A 22,861-nucleotide genomic window follows, 5' to 3' on the forward strand; every position below is an offset into this window, starting at 1 on the left:
GCAGGAACATTCAACAAATTAAAACAGGCAAACTGTAAATGCCCGAACAGCCTAGTCTGCTGCTCGGTTGGTTTGTTGTTGAAAGCGGCATCTTCCATGTGACGTCACTGCAGCTGCATCAGCTGCGAGTGAAAGGCAAGAGCCTTGTCACAGGCGCACTGTCCGCGGCAAAACATCGAATTCCTCTCGCCTTCATTTTCTTTTAAAGATGGCATGTCAGGGGCTAGGGCCAAACGAGACCCTGACGACGCTGAAAACGGAGTCGGATAACCTGAAGACAAAACTGGAGGAGGAGAGAGCCAAACTACACGATGTTGAACGTGAGTACTGGGGATGAGCTGGCCCTCGTAAATCACATCCCTTCTACAGACGGCTGTGATCATGGAGGCAACCGAGCAGAAAAACTATGAACATATTTGAATCGCAGCCTAAATTATAAAGGTATAGGTGACAGATAATTTCGGGTTCGTTTTATAATTGGCTAACACTTTGATTAGATGAGGTAGGCGTATTGGCTTTTTATTCCAACGAATGGTCGTTGTTAGAGCGCCGAAACACTGGGAATTATAGGCGACCGTTGCTTTTTATGTGTGTAGATTAAAATTGGGTTCTGTAAATGGTAGGTTATTGAGTTGAGTAAAACATATTTAGACCTATTCAGAAATGTTGTATTCTTTCATCTCCATGGACAGGAACAGAGGGATGGGCATTTAACGATTATTCAAATGAATACACAGTGGTGGTGTCCTCATGTGTCCTTACTGCAAACACACACAAGAGGGAGTACACGTTTTGTAATGTATTATTGTCATCATCATTATTATTATTATTATTATTATTATTATTATTATTATTATTATTATTATTATTAGTAGTAGTAGTAGTAGTATTAGTAGAGACATTGACAAGAATAATTATTGTTTAAATGGATTAAGTACCAACCGTTAATGTGTCACACCGTTTACCATCGCACTCAGTAATGATACAATTATTACAAAGCAGGAAAATGAACACAAATTGCAAATACTATTATTCAAATAGCCTACTTGAGTGAAATTGCTAAGTTGATGCTGCATTGTTAAACATTGTCTCCGCTTCTGGTCAGTGCATCAGGTGGCGGAGAAGGTGGAGTCGCTTGGGCAATTTGTCATGAAGACGAGGCGAACGCTGAAGGGCCACGGGAATAAAGTTCTGTGCATGGACTGGTGCAAAGACAAGCGACGGATCGTCAGTTCCTCCCAGGTGAGGGTATCCAGAGAGTATCTCTCACGAACATAATCCTAATAAGTGGGTACCTTAGTCAAATGTTATGTTTCGTTTAAGATTCCCTAATTTAGTAGAAATTGATTGCATCTACCAATGACATTGAAGGTCTGTAAATATGCTTTTTTAAAGTATATAAGTCAATATTTCTACGTGCGCGGCTTTTTGATAGTACCGGTATATTAACACTTGATGAAGTTGGCTTTAGTAGCGAGTCTCTATTTAGCTTGCCAATAAAATCCAATCAAATCCTTTTCCCTACCAAGAGTCAACCAGGAATTGCTCGATATGACCAATCAGAGCTCGTAAATATATGCAACGTTGGAATTCTGTAGGCCAATCAGCCGCATCGCTATTACGAATGGTGTGACAGTAACCAATCGGTTTGGTGTAACACAAACCAAGAATGTACCATTAGTGCTGGAGTTTTCGGACTCGGAATTACAGTTTAAATGACTTCCATCACATTGCATCATTATTGTTACGAAATGTTATATTGTAATGTTAAGTAGCTAGCCAGCTAACATACTGTTTTACATAGCTCTGTTACGCCAGCTAAAATGTTACGCCAAGCCATTTGGCAAGCTGAGTACCGAGAAATGTTGCTCTACTGTTAACCAGCAGAAAGAAGCTAACGTTAGCTACATTAATATTTTGCTAGCTAGCTAGCTCATATGATACTGCATTGAAATTACTGCATGTTAGCTAGCTAGCTTCAGTTTACTGTAATTACGTGTGGTCGTTAAATGAATTTGGAGTCGATTCGCCACAGTTCTTTAATTTTATAAAATCACAAATGTTTAATTGTACAAAGTATAAAATAAGCCATACACGTGTTTAAAATGTGCCGCATAAATACGAGTGGATTGGACATGGATTGCCATTATTCTAATGGCTAGAGACAAAATAAAAAGACAGTCTTCTTAGACATTGGGCAACGTGGCATACGACGGGCCAGTGGCGCAATGGATAACGCGTCTGACTACGGATCAGAAGATTCTAGGTTCGACTCCTGGCTGGCTCGTTCTTTTTTTAATCAAGATTGGTGAACCCCTTGTCGGCTTGAATCCTTCGTTTTGCTCATCCTATTCAAAAGGCTAACAACAAAGATAGTGGTGTAATAATACAAGAACTACTATACCTAAAAGTGAAATGCTGCTGTTTTAACAAAACGTTGTTTTGAAAAATGAACGAAAAGCTAAAAATGTCAATAATTCATGGGTATTTAGATTGAATTAGAATGTTGAATTCTGTGTAGCACTTACTTATAGAAATTTCTATTTCAGTTTATTTTCACAGTTGTAGAAGAGCTAAGTGTCATTTTTGTGAGGGTTGCCAGAGATTATCCAACTAGCAGGACAGAACTTGCATTTCTCCCACATCCCATCATAATGAGATAATGGCATGCACTTTATAGTCACACTATTAACATCAAAAGGAATAGATTTTCTCATCATATGTGCATTTTTGTCGAGCATTTACATCTTTGGATGTTGTCATTCAATTTGGCATTCTCAAAGCCCTCCTTTTATTACACAAAAACATCAATTGTGTTCACTCAGTTAATACACGATATTGTTGAAGGCTATAAATGTCTTTTTAGATAATTGTTAGTTATTACATGTGTTTCTGTTTTCATCATAAAGGTAACATTAAAAAACAATGTCGCTGACATTTCATTTTGACTTTTCTTTTAGGACGGAAAAGTGATTGTCTGGGATGCTTTCACAACTAATAAGGTAACCCCGAACAAATGCCCCATGAGTGCATACTCCCCTGGAGTAACCAATGTAGTTGAATGATCTGACACAAATTAAAGGTAAAGCATAATTCTGTAGCCCACTGTTTCAAGTTTGCTTTGGGACCAGGAGCAGTTCAGGAGTGCTCACTTAGTGTGTGTGTGTGTGTGTGTGTGTGTGTGTGTGTGTGTGTGTGTGTGTGTGTGTGTGTGTGTGTGTATGTGTATGTGTGTATGTGTATGTGTAATTCTGTGTCCTTCACAGGAACATGCTGTGACCATGCCCTGTACCTGGGTCATGGCGTGCGCTTATGCCCCCTCTGGCTGTGCGGTGGCCTGTGGGTGAGTGCCCTCCTCCCACTGCTGCCTCCCATCTGCACACAGCAGATTACCAGCAGCTTTGCCTAAAGGGCCCTCTCTAATGGCTAAATCTACTCGCCATTCCCCCAGGGAAAGCCACAGTCCATTAGCAAGCTCTTCTAAATCTTGTGCAGATTTGATCAGCATGAAATTAATTTATTGAGAAAGAGGTCATCACCAGGAACATGTGCATATGAGACCTTGAGAGTGTATTTATAGCATTTATTTAAGGACAAATTACAGTGTTTACATTTGTACTTTAAAGAACAGGAACACCAGGAACCTGTATCCTTCTTTTTAGTTTCTCATCCCTGCTCCTTTGCCTTTTTTCAGGGGTTTGGACAACAAGTGTTCCGTGTACCCTTTGTCTCTGGACAAGAATGAGAACCTCGCTGCCAAGAAGAAGTCTGTGGCCATGCACACCAACTATCTGTCAGCATGTAGCTTCACAAACTCTGACATGCAGGTGAGACTGCATAGAGAATACTGAATTGAGGTGAATAATTACTACACCCCAAATCCTGCTGTAAAATCCAGCGAGTTTGACCAGAATTGAGCTGGTCATAAAGCTGGTCTAACTGACTATGATCTGGTCAACCAGCTACCAGCTGTTTCAAAATACAGTTTGAGCTGGTCTGAACTGGTCAATGAGCTTGTTTCAAAACCTAGCTTCAGCTATTTTCAGCAGGGAACTGTGCTGTTTCAGGACTGTGCCAGCCATTTTTCTGAAAGACAAGTTCCAAATACATCACACAGATGCTGGCATGTCTTGATTACAGAAGCATTTGAGGCGTGTTGAACAAGCAGGTGTCCCTTAAGGAAGGAGGTGCTTGCTGAATCATTCCACAGCAAGTCAACAGAAGTCTTCTAATACAAAACATAAACTGCTTTAAATGTAACCAGGGAAGAGAGTTTTTTAATAATTCATAACAATTAAGCTACTGCTTTAGAAGCTGCAGTGGGGTCACAAGTGATGGCCTACCAGTTCATATCTATTTATAGACTGCAGGCAGCCATTATCTGAAGAATAGCTGGAGAGTCTGCTCTAACTACTGTGCAACTATAACTGCTGTGCAAAAGTCTTGGGCATGCTAGATTTTTTAACATTAATTTGATCGTAGGCGTTTATTTTTTGGTATTCTGCATTAGTGTGTCAGTAGAAAAGAGCAAGTTTGAGAGTTTTTGCAGTTTTAAGGGCGAAACCGGTCACAACAAATATCGATTTGATTGAGTTTTTAACTGTTCACTAGTGTGTGTTCAGAGATGTTCTCCTGCATACCACTGTTGTAATGGGTGGTTATTTGCATTACTGTCACCTTCCTGTTAGCTTTGACCAGTCTGGCCCTTCTCCTCTGACCTCTCTCATTAACAATGTGTTTCCGCCCGCAGAACTGCTGCTCCCTGGATGTTTTCAGTTTTTTTACACCATTCTCTGCAAATTCTTGAGACTGTCGAGTGTGAAAATACCAGGAGATCAGCAGTATCTGAGATACTCAATCCACTATGGCACCAACAATCATTCCACGGTCAAAGTTACTTTCATCACATTTCTTCCCCATCCTGACATTTGGTCTGAAACAGCTGAACCTCTTGACCACATCTGCGTGCTTTTACGCATTTCGTTGCTGCCACATAATTGGCTGATACACTGGTGTATAGGTCCACGTAATAAAGTGATCACTGAGTATCTATTCTTGCCGAGAGCCGGAAGAGCCGCCTGTTATTGGAGAGCTTAGACTAACGATCCCACTCACTGAAGAACACAACTTCTCTGCAAATCGAAAATGGCTTAATACAACTCTGCAAATCGAAAACTGCTTAATACAACCCCTCTGCAAATCGAAAATGGCTTAATACTACAGTGTGACGAACGAGCGAAAGAACTGACCGATCCATAGTCGTCACCCCGTTTCTATCGGGTGACGACTATGGATCGTCAAATAACTGAACCCGTTAGTTCAATTATTTGAAAGGCAATCTAGTGTCCACAAGGGACAACTGCAATCCCAACCCAAAGTATGGTACGTGCTTTTTGTTTGATAGAAACTGTACCCTGGAGGCCAAGATAGTTTGTTTAAATTTATATAACTTAGCTAGCTAATAACTGAGATATTGTAGCACTGCAACCGCACAATACAACAGCTGGGCTAGCTATCGCTACCTAGACACTGACACAGAGAGGCTAACGTTACGAACGGAATAGGTTGGAAACTGCTGAAAAAACAGCTCAAGCTATGTTTTGAAACAGCTGGTAGCTGGTAGATGGTATTTCGATCTGGTCACAGCTGGGAAATCCGGGGAAGTCCGAGTGCTTCGCTAACTGTTACATGTGATGTTTTCAACGCAAGAACCAGCTAACGTTAAGTAACTACGGTAGCAAACGGCTACACACACGTATATATATATATATCTAAGGTAATTTAACAAAACACAACAAATGTTCGGTCATTGTCTTTCGGGTTTTATAATGACAGACGATAACGAGTGGCTACAGAAAGCGAAATATCACCGTAGAATGTTCTTTTCTATCCTTTAGAAACTCTTTAAGTTATACAAATTGCGCCAGGGTGTTCATTAAAAAGAAGACATCAAAAAAATACATAAATACCTGAAAATATTTACGAGTCACATAATTCAACAGTTTTTCTGTTTTTACATTCAGAAATAGAACGCATGTATTGAGTTCCACAAGCAGTTGAGATTGGTTTCTTATTTGTAAATCTGGATTCATGAAAATTTAATTTGGTCAATATATAATTAATTTGATGAGATAAAATAGTGGTTTTAAGCTACATTCCTGTTCAAATCGATTGCACATCCTCATTCTTGTGAACCAAGTCTATGAGTTGGTGATTGAGACAAATATTTTTTACCATTTGTGGGCGGGGGGTTAGGCCCTTTTGCTGGATTGCTACCTTGGGGAATGTTTAGTAAGGGATGGAATTTGCAGAGTGCACCAGGTAAACTGAAGACACAAATATTTCTCTCTTTATGCATTTAAATTCTCAAGTGCAGTCTATTACAGGCATGCTGATAGGGTTTATTATCACAAGGGTGATCAATTTCCAGTTTTGAACCCCAAGAATCAGCCAAAAGCACAGATTTGTGATGACTTGCGTAGTGTGATTTCTAATTCTGTCATATTTGAGTATGTATAGAAAACAATATTAACTTTTGTGATTTATGCCTATTGTTATGTTTTGCACGTCAATAATTCCCTCTCTTACTATGGCACTTATCTGTGTTACCACTAGAGGGAGGAATGAGGACAACTCATGATTGTTAAAACATGTTCAAAAATGTATTTGGATGTACTACACACTGGAGATTTTAATCGGCTTTTCTGTTTAATTCAGAGAAATACCAAAACATATGATGAGATTTATGTATGAGTATGAGACCCTGAGATGTATAGAAACCATGTTGATATGTCATGTGTATGTGTGATGATGCAACCTGTATGATGTGAACTATGTGTGTGCCAGTTGTGTCTGTGTGTGTGTGTGTGTGTGTGCCACTTGTGTCTGTCTGTGTGTGTGTGTTTGTGCCAGTTGTCTGTGTGTGTGTGCCTATTGTCTGTGTATGTGTGTGTGCGCGCATGCCTGAACAGTATTGAACAAGGTTTGCTGTATCATTGCAGATTCTGACCTCCAGTGGAGATGGCACGTGCGCCCTGTGGGATGTGGAGAGTGGGCAGCTGCTGCAGAGTTTCCATGGACACGCTGCCGATGTCCTCTGCCTGGACCTGGCCCCCTCGGAGACAGGCAACACCTTCGTCTCCGGAGTAAGGACAGTCCCTCTCCTCAATGCAAAAACAAAAAATAACAAGTATTTTAGTCTTCTATTGAGACTTAAATTGAGACTTTTTGTTAAAATCAATAGTGGAATAAGAAAATGTATCTTGTCAAGCAATCTTAAATCTTAACTTAAAACAAGCTAATATTTTCTACTTGAGAGAAAAAAAGATCTTAAGTCTTATTACAAGACTGGCACTTTTTGCAGTGTTCTGTTAGATTCAAAAGCTTGTTATACATGCGGTGCATTGCACATGTGTTCTATTTTTTACCATTCTGCTTTCCAAAATGGCGTTGTCTGTCACTCCTGCTTATTGAAAAAGGTCCAGTGAGCCTCCTTTATGTTCTCCAGGGCTGCGACAAGAAGGCCAACGTGTGGGACATGCGCTCTGGCCAGTGCATCCAGTCCTTTGAAACCCATGAATCAGACATCAACAGCATCAGGTCAGTTGACGTGGAGAACTGGAGCAACATCGATATGCGTTTGCCCCAGGGCGGCCGTCCATATAAACAGCACTCAATAACATTTAAGAACGATTGACTTGAGAGCAGATTATAGGCTTCTCTGGTCTCATGGATTATATTTCTCATACGTAAAACAATGTGTGTATATTTCTGCTATGTCTCATCTCACTTTGATAATATGTAGTTGCCTGGTATCAGTTGACAGGACAAATAGCAGCACCTGAGAAGTAGCCTAGTGGCTACGGTGCTTGACTGGGACCTGGAAGGTTGGTGGTTCAAGCCCCAGTGTAGCTGAAATAAGATCAGTGCAGTTGCTGGGCCCTTGAGCGAGACCCTTAAACCCACTTTGCTCTGGGGGGGGGATTGGCCCCTGCTTGGTCTAATCAACAGTAAGTCGCTTTGCATAAAAGCAGCAGCTAAATAACTGTAATGTAATGTTTTGTCAATTGTCTTTTTTCCTTCATGCCATTAGATACTATCCCAGTGGAGATGCATTTGCTTCTGGCTCGGATGACGCCACTGTGAGTTAAGTTTATTATTTGATTATTTATTATTTGACACATTTTAGGTTTATTGTTGACAAGCAAAGGACTTGTGGTGTGTTTTCCCATGAACTCACCATGTGGGAGGATTGATTTATTGCAGTCTGTAATCTCTATTACGTGATGCTGCTATCTAACAGTGATGTCATTTTAAAAAAATCATTAATTTTATTGACTGAGTTTTTTTGAGTGTCCACTCAAAGCTATAAAGTGTCACATGTGTCTGGTGAAATGAATTTACCTCTCTTCCCAAAAGAAACCCCCCAAAACTTCTAAATCTTTTTTCTAGTGCCGTCTCTTTGACCTGCGAGCAGACAGGGAAGTAGCGATCTATTCCAAAGACAGCATCATCTTTGGAGTTTCCAGTGTTGACTTCTCTCTCAGTGGTGAGGGTTATATTACAGCAGTTCTCAATCTGGCGTCTGGTTCTTCCTGTGCTTCGTTTGCCCAGTTATCCTCCTGTGAACTGCCAGATTAAGCCCTGAAACATGACCGCCTTATGCTCCTAAGAAAGGTTTACATCATTTTTCTTGACATAATAAAATTTCTTGGATGACAGAAACATGTTGCAGTGAAAATATTTTGTAAAATATATTTAATTTAATTGTAATTGAATGTCCCTTATGCTAAGAGAAATACTTTAAAGAGAACTTATTAATATCCTTGTTTGAGGAGGGAGGGTCTCAGGAAGCTAATATGATCCCCCAACTTGTTACGGAGTTTCTACAAATAAACACTTTGCCTAAGTACTGGCACCTTAGTTAGTGTATTGCCATAGATAAGATATTAAAATGACCACATCTGAAGTGCATAAGTAAAGTCCACTTGACAGCCCTTGTCTACACACTTGTGTAAGCGTGTTGATTTTAGGTCCTTACGATCAAAGGAGCATGCCTGAACATGATTTAGGCCAGAAAATTGCCAAACCGGACCAGAGATGACACTTCTAGCTCAAAGTCCTGCAGTCCACTGCTTACACAACATCACATGATTTGGTCTTCTCTTTTGCCATCCAACTAGATACAGGGTCGGCAACCCTGGACCTAAAGGGCCTGTTTTCATTCACTTTAAAATAAGCAACCAATTCAGACCCAAGAAATAAGGTGATGTGAGTTAACTGTGTAATTAACTGCTTTCATTGATCAATTAAGTGCTGAGTAACAACGATCAGGATGAGGGTTGCCAACCCCTGAACTGGACCATCAACTCCAGTAGTTCTTCAAATCATATTAAGGTCTCAAAATATGCGTTCAATAACAACTATTTCCACTCCTGAAAAAATGCTGTACATTATTTTGTTTTCTGTTTGTTCAGGTGAGCGTACTGACCACTGATAAGCATCACCCAGTGCATCCTGTTAGAGGGCAATGTGCAACAGAAACAAACAAAATAAATGTTTGTAGCCATTTTGTCTGACTTTAAAGGGAATGCAGAGGGGGCCATAAAGCAGAATGTATGGAGGAAGGGGAAGGACTTTAAAACAACAGGCAGCCTTCATTAATTCGTTTTTACGGTCAACATTTTCTTTCTTATTTCTTCCTGGGATAATTATGTAGTAGTGGTATTAAATTTCTCTAACATATTCATTTGTTCAGCTAACTTTATTTTACTGATTATAGACAGGCAGTCTCTGTTTGGGGATATTGCATTTTTGTAATCCTGAGATTAGCATTGGTCCTCTCTACTTCTGTTAGTTGCTCTGTATAAGAGTGACCCAGGTTAGGTTTTTTTATGTAAATGTATAGCTTTTTAAAAAATGTTTAAATTAAATGTTTAGCATTCCTTAGTTTTCTCTTGCCAACACTTTTGATTAGCCACTAATGTGTGTCATTTCAGAGACTTTCATGATAACTAGTTTTCACTTTCACTTTCCTTGCTATTTTTAATCAAGTGAAAGTAAAATCCAGTTCCACGGTACATCCAATTTCAAATGCCTTTCGCCAGCCTCCCCAAATCCATGAATTAATAAATGTTTTGAGGTTACCCCACAAGGTTCATGATATATGACACTGCTAAAGCATTCGCTGTGCCATGGTTCAGGGAGAATGACTGTAAATTTGACCAGTCCAGGAGAAAGATCAAGTGTCAGTTGAAAGGGGAATTCATGAAACATGTAAACATTTGTACACCCCCAGTCTTAAATCCCTTTCATGGGAAATTCATGGGAAATTGAATATATACTAAGACCACACCTACACACAGGATGTAGAAATAATTTTTCATTTCATTTCACAATTTTGCCTGATTTTCTTTCCTAGGTCGCCTTCTATTCGGTGGGTACAATGATTATACCATCAACGTGTGGGATGTGCTGAAAGGAACGAGGGTGTCAATCCTCTTCGGGCACGAGAATCGTGTCAGCACCCTCCGCGTTTCCCCAGATGGAACGGCTTTCTGCTCTGGGTCCTGGGACCACACTCTGAGAGTGAGAAATCTTCCTACTGTATATGTGTGACGATGCCAGCATCGACTGGGGAATATGTCCATGTAAAGGGGCAGTGTTCTGAATGTAGTTATTTTCAGGTACAGCAGAGGTGGGAAACGAGGGCCGTATCTGTTTCTGTTTTTGACGCCAACTTCTGGCTTTAATGACTTGAATGTAGTAAATGCTAATTATCTGACATATTAGCTACATTTTCTGATAAGCACATGAATGACAGCTGAAGACTGTTCTGCAGACACAATGACCATCTAGGACCTAAGTTTCCCACCCTTGATGTAGGGTCAGACGAGGGAAAAACTTTTGAGTGTTTTTAATTCAGCTGGGAATACATCAAGTCGACAACAACAGGGGTTGAGCATCGGGGTACAGTTTGCCTGGTGTGTACATATCTTCAGCCCTTGCAGAAGGTGTCTGGACCCCATCGGTGTCCCAATTAAAATGAATTAAATGGCCTCCAAGCCAATCAAGCATACAACAACAAAAAGGCTGCAGCGGCAGTTTCAGAACACTCTGTGTTTTTTAAGGTATGTTTTACATTGGCTCAGGCGGTAAGAGCGGTCGTCTGGCAGTCAGAGGGTTGCCGGTTCAATTCCCGCCCTGGGTGTGCTGAAGTGTCCCTGAGCAAGAACACCTAGCCCCCAATTGCTCCTGATGTGCTAGTCGGTGCCTTGCATGGCAGTCAATCGCCGTTGGTTTATGAGTGTGAATGGGTAAATGGGAACATCAATTGTACAGCGCTTTGGATAAAGGCATATATATGTATATACAGTGCATCCGGAAAGTATTCACAGCGCTTCACTTTTCCCACATTTTGTTATGTTACAGCCTTATTCCAAAATGGAATAAATTCATTTTTTTCCTCTAAATTCTACACACAACACCCCATAATGACAACATGAAAGAAGTTTTTTAGAAATTTTTGCAAATTTATTAAAAATAAAAAACTAAGAAATCACATGTACATAAGTATTCACAGCCTTTGCTCAATACTTTGTTGATGCACCTTTGGCAGCAATTACAGCCTCAAGTCTTTTTGAATATGATGCCACAAGCTTGGCACACCTATATTTGGGCAGTTTCGCCCATTCCTCTTTGCAGCACCTCTCAAGCTCCATCAGGTTGGATGGGGAGCGTCGGTGCACAGCCATTTTCTCTCCAGAGAAATTCGGATTCAAGTCTGGGCTCTGGCTGGGCCACTCAAGGACATTCACAGAGTTGTCCTGAAGCCACTCCTTTGATATCTTGGCTGTGTGCTTAGGGTCGTTGTCCTGCTGAAAGATGAACCGTCGCCCCAGTCTGAGGTCAAGAGCGCTCTGGAGCAGGTTTTCATCCAGGATGTCTCTGTATATTGCTGCATTCATCTTTCCCTCAATCCTGACTAGTCTCCCAGTTCCTGCCACTGAAAAACATCCCCACAGCATGATGCTGCCACCACCATGCTTCACTGTAGGGATGGTATTGGCCAGGTGATGAGCGGTGCCTGGTTTCCTCCAAACATGACACCTGGCATTCACGCCAAAGAGTTCAATCTTTGTCTCATCAGACCAGAGAATTTTGTTTCTCATGGTCTGAGAGTCCTTCAGGTGCCTTTTGGCAAACTCCAGGCGGGCTGCCATGTGCCTTTTACTAAGGAGTGGCTTCCGTCTGGCCACTCTAACTCTAACCTGACCTGGCCCTTCTCCCTCGATTTCTCAGTTTAGACGGGCGGCCAGCTCTAGGAAGAGTCCTGGTGGTTCCGAACTTCTTCCATTTACAGATGATGGAGGCCACTGTGCTCATTGGGACCTTCAAAGCAGCAGAAATGTTTCTGTACCCTTCCCCTGATTTGTGCCTCGAGACAATCCTGTCTCGGAGGTCTACAGACAATTCCTTTGACTTTATGCTTGGTTTGTGCTCCGACATGCACTGTCAGCTGTGGGACCTTATATAGACAGGTGTGTGCCTTTCCAAATCATGTCCAATCAACTGAATTTACCACAGGTGGACTCCAATTAAGCTGTAGAAACATCTCAAGGTTGATCAGTGGAAACAGGATGCACCTGAGCTCAATTTTGAGCTTCATGGCAAAGGCTGTGAATACTTATGTACATGTGATTTCTTAGTTTTTTATTTTTAATAAATTTGCTAAAATCTCAACAACAAAAAAAATTCACGTTGTCATTATGGGGTATTGTGTGTAAAAAAATGAATTTAATCAATTTTGGAATAAGGCTGTAACATAACTAAATGTGGAAAAAGTGAAGTGCTGTGAATACTTTCCTGATGCACTGTATGCCAACCATTTACCATTTTTATAGAATTTCACTTCTCCTGTTTGTAAAACTTTTGTTTACCTGTGGGCAATAATCAAAAAATGATCACAGGCACTCCCCAAACAAGATGCAGTCTCTGTAGTTCATATTCTGACACTGAGTTACCAACTCTTCCAATGTGTGAAACTGGGTAGGAATGAACCGCAATATATCTTGAAATCTCCAATCTCTTTCCCCTCCAGGTCGTGACACAAATTCCTGAGGGCACCCTGTGCTTGTTGCTGTAGAAACCGTGGCTTAACCCACATGAGCCTCCTACACATTTCCACTTCTTTTTATTCTCCATCACATACAAGGCTACGCTAGATAAAGCCAGGGCTAATCACAGACTGCTCTTGCTGTGTCAAATGCTTGCCAGCAAAGAATACAAATACTGTAGGTGCAAATGAGGAGATTATGACCTTACCAGTGCTGACCAGACCCCTGTTGTTGGCTGTTGTCGGCCAACTATCGAGAGTCCTTTGGTGTACTACTGGTGTATGTCCGGTTTCAGGATGTCTGGCCTTATCACTTGTCTTATTTTATTTTTTTCTGAGAAGCTTTAACAATTTGATGTTCTTTGTCATTCCAGATCTGGGCTTAACCAGTTTCACTGAGGACACGGACCCAGACCTGGAAGATTTAGTCAACCAGGAGGCACATGCACTGTGCAGACATGCGACAGATTACCGGAGCGTCTCTGGATATGCAGAGGAAGTCCACTTTGTAGACGAGCATGTGTAGAGATCGGATATCTTTTAACTGTATAAGCACATGCACAGTTCATTGGACTGAGCACACATTGGTCAGCATTGTAAATGTACACTCCTCAATGTATATCATGTTTTTACACGTCACAACAGTTGTTCTCTTATCTCTCTGTACATAGGCAGGTATTTCTGTCTATGTACAGGAATGTTTTGGGATAATATCAAAGTAACATCACTAGATAAACCATGTCATATTATCAATGGTTAATTGTCAGTCCTGGGATGTTCATAATTTTAAAGCCCTTTTAAAAAATATATTTGAGTTTTAGAAAAGTTGTTGTACAAAAGGTAAAGGTTGCAAAAACAACATTAGTTGTTAGCACCTTTTAGTTGGAGGGTGTAAGATTTCAACTGATTTGAAAGGGGGTAAACATGAAAACATATGTACATATGGTGTTTCTGTGATGCTCCAAGTGAAGAGAGAAGACCCAATAGCTGAAGAATTGCCCACAGTCTGTATTATGTGGGTTATAGTGGAGATCCCTTTTGAGTCAATATTTTACCCTTGTATTACATGAGAATAAATGAACACTCATAACAAATAAATTAACATTTAGCATAATAACCTTGTATATGTTGTGAATTAACCTATTAGATGCAGCCATTCCCTGTAATCCTTTCAGATTCCACATGAGAATAATGCAATATTATTATTAATTAAATTATTATTATTGTTCAAAAAGACTCAAACCCTTATTTGGACACATTCAATATTAGAAAACTGTTTTGTAGTTTTATTTTTATTAATTTCAGATTTTGACTCCTGTAGGAGTTTTCAGAATTGCTTGAGATGTTTGAATTGTTGGATTGGCCTAGAACAATGGAGATTGTGTGCCCGTTAGTGTAAATGGATTTAATGTGCAATACTGTGTCAATACACAATAGAAATAATAGCCCATAGTTAAGCTGAAAACATCTGCAATATTGTTTCATTTATTGCAACATGTTCTTGTTAACCACCGCTTTAACTAATACATCACCCACAAGTAATAAATCATATTTTAAATGATTGATATATCTTTGTGTATTAATAGATTGATATTGTATTGAATAGCCACATGCATTTTTTAAACGTTTTATTCAACATATTTTCCCAACATTTAAAAGCATCTGTAATGCTGAATACACTCAATACTTTGATTTGATCTTGCTAAGTCCAATCAAGCCAAATTTATAGTTAAAGTATTACATTTCTGATTTGTTTCTTCACAAATCTGATTACCAGCCTTCTGGAGCAAAATTGTTTATGTACTAAAAATTGCTCAAACCTGTTGTTCAAGTACAAAACCACTTATTTTATGAGGCTCTTTGATGGAAAGGTGAGAACTCCTTGGTTTGTATTATTGATGAGAGTATTTCATGGTTATGCTATTTGATGATCCTACATGTACATCTTTACTGTCTATGAGATGTGTTCTAATTCAGAGAGAATTATAGTCAGTGATGGGCAACTCCAATCCTGGAGGGCCAGTGTGTATGCTAACCCATAATCCATATCAACGAATTAGTCATATGCACCATGACCGATTCACTCGTAAACCAGACCACAATAAAATGCTATAGGACAAGAATATTTATATATTATATATGTTTATATCATGAAATGTCGCTATACATTACAGATCATGCAAGTGATTGGGCTAATTAAATCATTCAGATAAGAGCAGAAGTTGGTCTGACGTCCAGAAACAGATACGGCCCGCCTCGCCCATTACTGTTCTAGAGTATCATTATATTTCAAAATCACCATGGTAGCCTATGCGTTTTGCTCAAGAATAACACAGCAGTGACTCGCCCAATCCATACCATAACATTCTTGTTACCCAGATATCTAACTACTGCCACATCCACTCCTCCATTCGTTCATGTTTAGTAATATACTTTTTGGATTGCTAGTAAAACTGCCGTATGCTACCAAGATCAATTCAGTTAATGGAATGAATTAAGGTTATTTTACCACTTTTATTACCGTGTATTTTATTGTTTTATCAACGGGGTGCTGACAAATTATAGCTTTCATTGGGTTTCGTTGTTGCCAGGGCAGGACCGCCAAAAGACGAGACTGAAAGCAAGTGAATGAAGCGAACGGAAATTATGGGAAATACTCAGAACCTTCTGACGTAACGGGAGGAGGAACAGGAAGCTTCATTCTTTCTAAAAGGCTAGAGCTATCCTTTCAAATCCGTCCGAAGAGAGGGCTGACATCGCTGGGAGGGTGAGCATTTCATATTATCGAAAATTGCAGCTGTGTGATATGTTATGAAGAAGTAGTTTTGTTGGAATAACGTTATCTGTAAAATTAGCCAGTTGGCGTAGTTAAATGTGTTAAAGCCGACTGGTTGTTTTTCGCGTAATTAGTAACGTTGGCCTGTGTGAAGTCGCTAACGTTAGCGTTCTGCGTAACATGCCACCCAAAGGCTTTGTGTCTCAGTTCATTGACAGATGAAACCCCACAGAGCTAGCCTAGCTGTATCGAATATCGCACAGGTGTAAGTTTGCTGGCAGGCCACGTAGCTAGTCGACCCATGTTAGTAATCAGACAAAGGTTATTTAACGTGAGCTAACCACACTTGGTAGAGATAAGTTGGCTATTTGCTATGTTACGGTTGCCTGCTTGCTGGGTATTTCATGACGTTTTCGTTGCAATGCTAAGTTACTATTTCACAAGCTGTAGCTACATCCTCTTTACTAGCATACAATGCTGCTGATTGTACCCATGCAAGATTACATTTGCTAATAAGCCTTGTAACCTTGATTCCATGAATCAATTTCGAATGGCTGATTTAGCCAAAGCTGTCAAGTTGCAAACGCTATAGCATAGGCTAGCTATCTACGTGGATAAGCCTGTTTAGACTAGCCATATTTTTTAACGCAGACATATTGCTGCCTATCTAATATTAGGCTAAGCCACCTGGGTAGCTAGTAACAGGTATAAGCTAGCTGAGTTAACTTTAACTAGTTTTCTGTAGTCCCCGCCATCAATTGCATGTTTCCCACTGCCGTTTTAGGGAAAATGTCCAGTTGGTTGTGGAAAGAAACTCTGATGGTGGCAGAAGATTACATCAACTTCTGTGTTGGAACCCAACGGACACCTCCCAGCGAGCAGGCCGAAGCGATGCGCCACCTCGCCGGCGAAATGGAGCAGCATTACCAGTGCAAATTCCAGTCTCTCATGCAATCGTTCCTTGAGGCTTGTGGATCAGAGCCCAGTGCTAGTCTGAAAAAGGTGATGGTAGAGCTAGTAGGAGATGGAAAATTAAATTGGGGGAGGATCGTGTCTCTCTTTACTTTCACGGGAGTCCTGGCAAGAGAACTATGCTCCCGAGGAGAGGATAAAAATTGCTGCAGAAAACTAGCGGAGACTATTGCCGACTACCTTGGAAGGGAACAGCAAGATTGGCTGGTCCAAAATGACTGCTGGGTAAGTGAAAATGTATTTGGTTGTATACGTACTACTTAGCCGGGGCAACATTTATTTTCTTGGCGTACGCATTCTACACTGATTAGGAACCCCTGAACTGTATAACTCAATAGAGACAAACTGTAACGTACAGTGAGTATACGCTGTTGTTGGTCAAGTGCGTTACACAGATTCACAAACCAGTGTTTTTGGCTTAAAGATACAGCAGCTCTACTTTGGGTGAAACCCTGTCACAAACCACAGTCTCTAATTTAGGCATTCTTTTATTTGCAATCTTTTTCTATTTTAAAATTAGAGAGGTACAGACCAAAGTATTTCTGGAATGTTTTGGGTGCATTGAAACTGCTCTTCTGGGGAAAGACTTCATGCTGTGGTGTTTTAAAGAAAATTTTAGTAAAACTATCACTTTAATCCGAATGCAAATTCAATTTGTTTCAGGTTCTGAAAACATTCAAGCACCATTTATTGTAATCCTACATCTCTACATCATGGTGGTTTAATATATATATATTTTAAATCTGGGAAAGTATTTCTGCTTCCAACAGTATATCTTTAAAAAATGGGAGCATGCAGCAGACCTCTGGCAGACATAAGTAACATTTGCCAGGTGCACTGCATCACAGTTGTATGAAAGATCCATAGGCTTCCTTCCAGTAATATGATGCCCAGATAGGAATGCAAGTTGCTTATTCTGAAGCTGAATGGCACCAGTGGCTCTGGATTAGATGAAAGGGACAAGTCTTGCACTAAGTAGCATATGCAAACGCATGCTAGATCATATCGGCATGTGTAGTCTAGCTTTCTTGTTGCAACTTGCACCAAAGTTGAACTTTTTTTATTGTTTTTTTTTTAGTTCTCACTAAACTTCACACACCTACTGGTGAATGATCACTGAAGCACCACTTGCAGCTGGTGCTCTAGGTCCTCTCACAAAAGCCAACTGCTCAAAACAAAACATCAATGCAGTGCTGGATGTTTTATTTGAAAACTGGGTTGGTTTCAGTGGCTGAAGTATAATGCCTCCATGAATACAGGATGAAAGGCAGTTGAATTCAAGGGCAAATACTCACCACCTGGTTATTTTAAAGAAAACCAAACGGCTTGTTACACCACAGAAGTACTACTGTTTTTATATACTGCAATCTCTGTGACTTGGGAAATTATTCTTTTGATGTTTTGAAAAGACATTGAGTTGTTAAATTGACTAAACATGTGTCTTCCTTGTTCCTGCTGTGGAGTGCAAAATGCATTCAAATCAAAACAAATGTATACCTTCAGTATTAAGAACAACCCTCCGCTCTTCAGTGTAGTCATAAATGAAATAAATCTTTTTGTATTGGGTGTTAATTTGATTGTTGCATCGCCGAGTAAAAGATGGGTTGTAGAGTGGGTTGAACGGAGTGCTTCAGGAAGCCACTGCGATGACTTAATTTTCTTTGAGCTGTGGATTGTAGAATATCTTCATCTTCAAGTTTGCCCCTGTATTTATCCTCTGTTCTATGTCTCTTGTACAGGAGGGATTCAACAAGTTTTACCGCACCTCCAGAGAGGTGAGCCAGGATTCGTCCATGAAGACAGCCCTGTTCGCTGCAGCTGGGGTGGGCATCGCCGGGCTGACCTTTCTCCTTGTGCGCTAGAGAATATCCCTTATTGTAAGGTTGTGTAGTACAAGAGTGGGTTGCTAACATTTCAGAAACATCTTTTTGTTTGTTTTTGAAGTCATGAACACAGTTCCTCATATCAAGGGAGTTTTACCAGTAGATTTGGTTCAGTACTTGCAGCTGTCCTCTGCTGTGTAGCCAGATGAAGTAAGTAAAGGACTGCTATTTTGAGACATGCTCGTTTTATTTCTTCAGTTTTGTAATTGGCATATTTTCTTTCATAAATGAATGTTATATTTAACATATTTGAAAGCACTGGGTCCTAAATTTCAAATTCAGAAAATATTACACTAAATGGGGCACAGTTTATATTTTTGCTCTTGCACCCACGAAGATCAAACCTTTATAACAAAATTAAGGAACACACTTACCTTTTCTTTGGCTGCACTCATTTCTGTTCCTTTGGTTGCATTGACAGACATTTTAAATGTATGGAAACCTTTTTTTAGTGTAATAAAATTACAGATTAATATATTTATACAAAATAAAAAAGGTAAACGAGCCCATTTGTTGTTTACAAGTTACTTAACTTATTTTGTAACATCTTTATTAATTAAAAAAAAAATCATTTGCAGTTTGTTCAAGCCATGGTAAACTCTGTTCTGTTCTTTTGAGATCATTTCAGTATTGATGTATGTTTTTGATTGGCCCAGACAGTGGAGGATGAAGGATATTTTGGATGCAAGTTTGACAACCTGTCGATTTTACAGTGCTGAGCATAAATTCAGGAGTTTCTGGTCCAGAGCATGAAAATAAAAGTATCTTTAAAGCAGCTGGTTCAGCAGCATATCCGGGGCTTTTTACCTGTAGATTTCAGTACTTGCAGCTCCGCCCTGCCAGATAATGAAAGGCCAATTATGGAAAGAACCGCTATTGTGAGACATGTAAAACAAAAACAAAATAATAATCTTGTTTTATAATTGGAATTTTTCCTATTGTAAATCAAAGTTTTGTTTTACAGAATTGAAAGCTCTGTGTCCTAAAGGTCTAATTCCGAGTACACTGTAAAAATGGCGCAGCTTATATTTTTGCTCTTGCACCCACAATGCTGTAGTTCTTCCCTTCTTAGTTCTCAAGCAGTGCAAGCTCTTTATTCCTAAGGGCTTGTGGTGTTGATACAGGAAGCTGTACCCCAATCTTCATCTTTCCCAAAGATGGTCTAGGCCATTTGAAAACCTACACTAACCCTGAAATCATATGAAAAAACAAACACGGAAAACAAACTGTGGCTTTAATAGTTGACACTAATTTAGGAGGTGCTCGTTTGTGAAATGTCAAGTCTTTTTGTTAACCCAACACCAGTTTTATCATGACCAAATTAAATGTTCCTCAGGCAAGTTCCTGCATTCAACATATAAGCATTATATTTTTGCATCACATTATTTATTTATTAAACACTTTTTCTTAATAAAATATGAATGCGAACATAAATATTGTTTGTCTTACTTTTTCAAATTACCAAGATAAAGTATGTATACAATCTACAGTATAATCCTCATAGGGCAATTTGGCTGATCACTTCTGTTCCAAAGGTTCCTATATTTGGCTGTACTAAAGCCTGATCTTAGTTTGGTATTAATATCACCTATTGTTGTCATAGTGACAGTTGGTGGTGGTGCGGTGGTCAGCATGTGATCATTGGGTCACGTTGGCCGTCTCAAGATGTTCGGTGACCTTCAACCTATATCCGTATTGGTCTTTGCGTGATGTAATGCGCATGGGACCAGTGAGTGGTTAACCCCTTTCTTCAGGACATTTATGGCGTTCGGTTACTGTTGTGTCTTGTCCTCTCTTGGACATCATTGTCCTGCTGTCTGATGTGACTGTTGTTTCCACTGTGTGTAGGAGTTCAATATGAACAACAGTCATTTGACAAAGTGCAGTATGCAGTGGGATCACATGAAAAGAGCTGTAAATGGCTTGTTTTCCCCTTCTGTCTCGTGGAGATTGGTGGTCAGGTGATGTGTCATGTACACTGGGGTCATCGGTGCCATATATACGTCCTGTCTGCCTGTTTTTCTTACTGAATATTTGAGCTGTGAAGAAATGCTGGGAGAAACCAACACTTTTCCTGCTTCCTTTTCTTATTGTTTCATACCCGGTGGCCTCAAACATTCGCTTCAAAGACTTTTATGAAAGCAGTTTAATCAAAAGTCCTTTTTATTAGTTCAGCCTTTTTATTAGTTCAAACATAAAAAACAGAGTTGTTTCCCTGCGATATTGCTACTGACTGCACTGATGAATCCTAAGCAGTCCTGCTACAGTGAAATGCAGCATGCCTTGTTACCGTGTTACATTTAATACTTTTCTACTTTCAAAAGCTGACAGACATTTTTTCTTACACCCCCCACCCGACAAAGAACCCTTTGCCCCCAAGTTAGACGAGTAGACTACTGAGTACTTTTACAGCAAAAAATTTGCTGGAGACATTGTTCAAATGTATGCTTAGTTACTTGCTTTAGCTTCAAGTCTAAGCATAATGGAGCACTTCTCTAAGGAATGATGATAACACATCAGTACGGTCACTGAAGGTCAGACACCAGTCTGCTGGTGTGATAAATGTTCTGTGTGGCATAGTGACTACTTTGCAGAAGCAGGACAGGCTGATGTAATGCGGTGGACTACACCGAGCCTTGCTTGAGATGTGAAATGGGCTACTGTAGTGTCAGTGATGTAATTTAAATGAGTGTCTCTGTGTGCACCCATTGCTTTGTTAAATGGCTGGAGTGCTAGGCACAGTGTCACTAATCATGTTAAAACCACACACAGCCCCCACTGAAATGGCTGTCCTGTGCAATTAGTTATTCTCTGAAGATTGCATCTTGGGCTTGAGTGTCTGGGTTAGCGGTTAATAAAGCTCTCACCAGATGTACAGAGTGGGCCCTGTAGTCTCCGCTTTGAGCTGCTTCCTGAGCCAGCTATAATCAGGAATCCATGGCAACAGGCAACAAATGGGCCCCTTGTCCTGACAGGAGTAGGGTTAGGGCTAGGTTGGTTTAATTCAGCCGGAATACCACGGTTATTGCTTCAATGATGCATCATTTCAGGTCTCCTGCAATACTGTGTGGTTTATAGTGTGTAGAACAAGTCGCTGGCTTGTAGGAAATGCATTGCAAGAATGCACCTCAGTCCTTCAGCTGCAGCATTTTGTGCACAGCTGTGGGTGCCACAGTGCCGAGCCGTGAAGACTAATAAAGGGGAAAATCGGGGTCAACAAGGAAACCTCAAAGCCACCCAGGCACATGCAGTACAAAAATGTTGAACATGCTGTTAAACAGCGCTACTCAACTCCACGTCCTGCATTCCGCAGTGTCTGCAAGTAATTGCTCCTACCGTGCGCTACACCATCTGACTTCACAAATTATGTCTCCTGCTTGGTTCAGATGATAAGCTGATTTGTGAAATCTGGTGGTGTAACGCACGGTTCAAGCACATGCCTGCAGACACTGCGGCCCGCCGGATGTGGAGTTGAGTTGTGCTGCTGTAAAATGTAATGCCTATAAGGTTGTGCACAACCCTCAAATGGACCGTAGAAAGATCTTTGTTTTTTACTGCTTTGCACTTAACATCACTTATTGATATGGAGGAGTCTCATGAGAGGGCAACCAGGTCTTTGTGCTCATATGTCCTCATTTCCCTCTGGTGTTGATTGGGCTCTTCCATTGTCTGACCTATAGGCTGGGATGGGAAAGAAGGACAGCGAAAGTAAAGCTGTACAGTGTGACACAGTTTACAGATCAAATTAGCAGAGCAAGATCGCCAAGATAATTTTGATCTAATAAACTTTCTGACCTATATTCTGTGTAAATCTGTTTTCTGTGGACCTTTGTATTGGGTATGGTCTTTCGTGCAACACAGCACTGTACATTTCTGACCCATGATGTTGGGTGACACAAGCCTGAATGTGAATTCTCAAGTGGGTGTCAGTGTCAATACTCTACTGACACACTTCAGCTTTGAACAAAGAAAAAAGAAACCTCCTGATATGCAGTAGAGGACATTCGATATCACACAGTGCAGTTAAAGTCAAACTCAGTTCTTAGATTGAACCTCTCACTTAAATAACCATGCGGATATTAGCTGGTGCTGTCTTAGACCAGAGGTAAGCAACTC

The 22,861-nt window shown here is 40.3% G+C and overlaps 2 protein-coding genes and 1 non-coding gene across 3 annotated transcripts; all 3 read left to right on the forward strand.

The window, feature by feature from the left end:
* The first annotated feature begins 51 nt into the window (after window positions 1-51).
* gnb5a (guanine nucleotide binding protein (G protein), beta 5a) lies at window positions 52-14,675 on the forward strand. Its single transcript, XM_061246371.1, has 11 exons — window positions 52-320; window positions 1,106-1,242; window positions 2,961-3,002; window positions 3,267-3,343; window positions 3,695-3,827; window positions 7,002-7,145; window positions 7,508-7,599; window positions 8,093-8,141; window positions 8,452-8,548; window positions 10,421-10,587; window positions 13,489-14,675. The coding sequence occupies exons 1-11, from the start codon at window positions 209-211 to the stop codon at window positions 13,498-13,500; spliced, it is 1,062 nt and encodes a 353-aa protein (XP_061102355.1). The 5' UTR covers window positions 52-208; the 3' UTR covers window positions 13,501-14,675.
* Window positions 2,215-2,287, forward strand: trnar-acg (transfer RNA arginine (anticodon ACG)). The gene has a single exon. It is a non-coding gene; the product is annotated as a tRNA-Arg (tRNA).
* A 1,083-nt stretch (window positions 14,676-15,758) lies between the features above and the next one.
* Window positions 15,759-20,179, forward strand: LOC133130930 (anti-apoptotic protein NR13-like). The gene is made up of 3 exons (XM_061245937.1): window positions 15,759-15,881; window positions 16,675-17,087; window positions 18,602-20,179. The coding sequence occupies exons 2-3, from the start codon at window positions 16,680-16,682 to the stop codon at window positions 18,722-18,724; spliced, it is 531 nt and encodes a 176-aa protein (XP_061101921.1). The 5' UTR covers window positions 15,759-15,881; window positions 16,675-16,679; the 3' UTR covers window positions 18,725-20,179.
* The last annotated feature ends 2,682 nt before the right edge of the window (window positions 20,180-22,861 follow it).

The sequence above is a fragment of the Conger conger genome, chromosome 6 (assembly GCF_963514075.1).
Source record: "Conger conger chromosome 6, fConCon1.1, whole genome shotgun sequence".
In the NCBI taxonomy this organism is placed as follows: domain Eukaryota; kingdom Metazoa; phylum Chordata; class Actinopteri; order Anguilliformes; family Congridae; genus Conger; species Conger conger.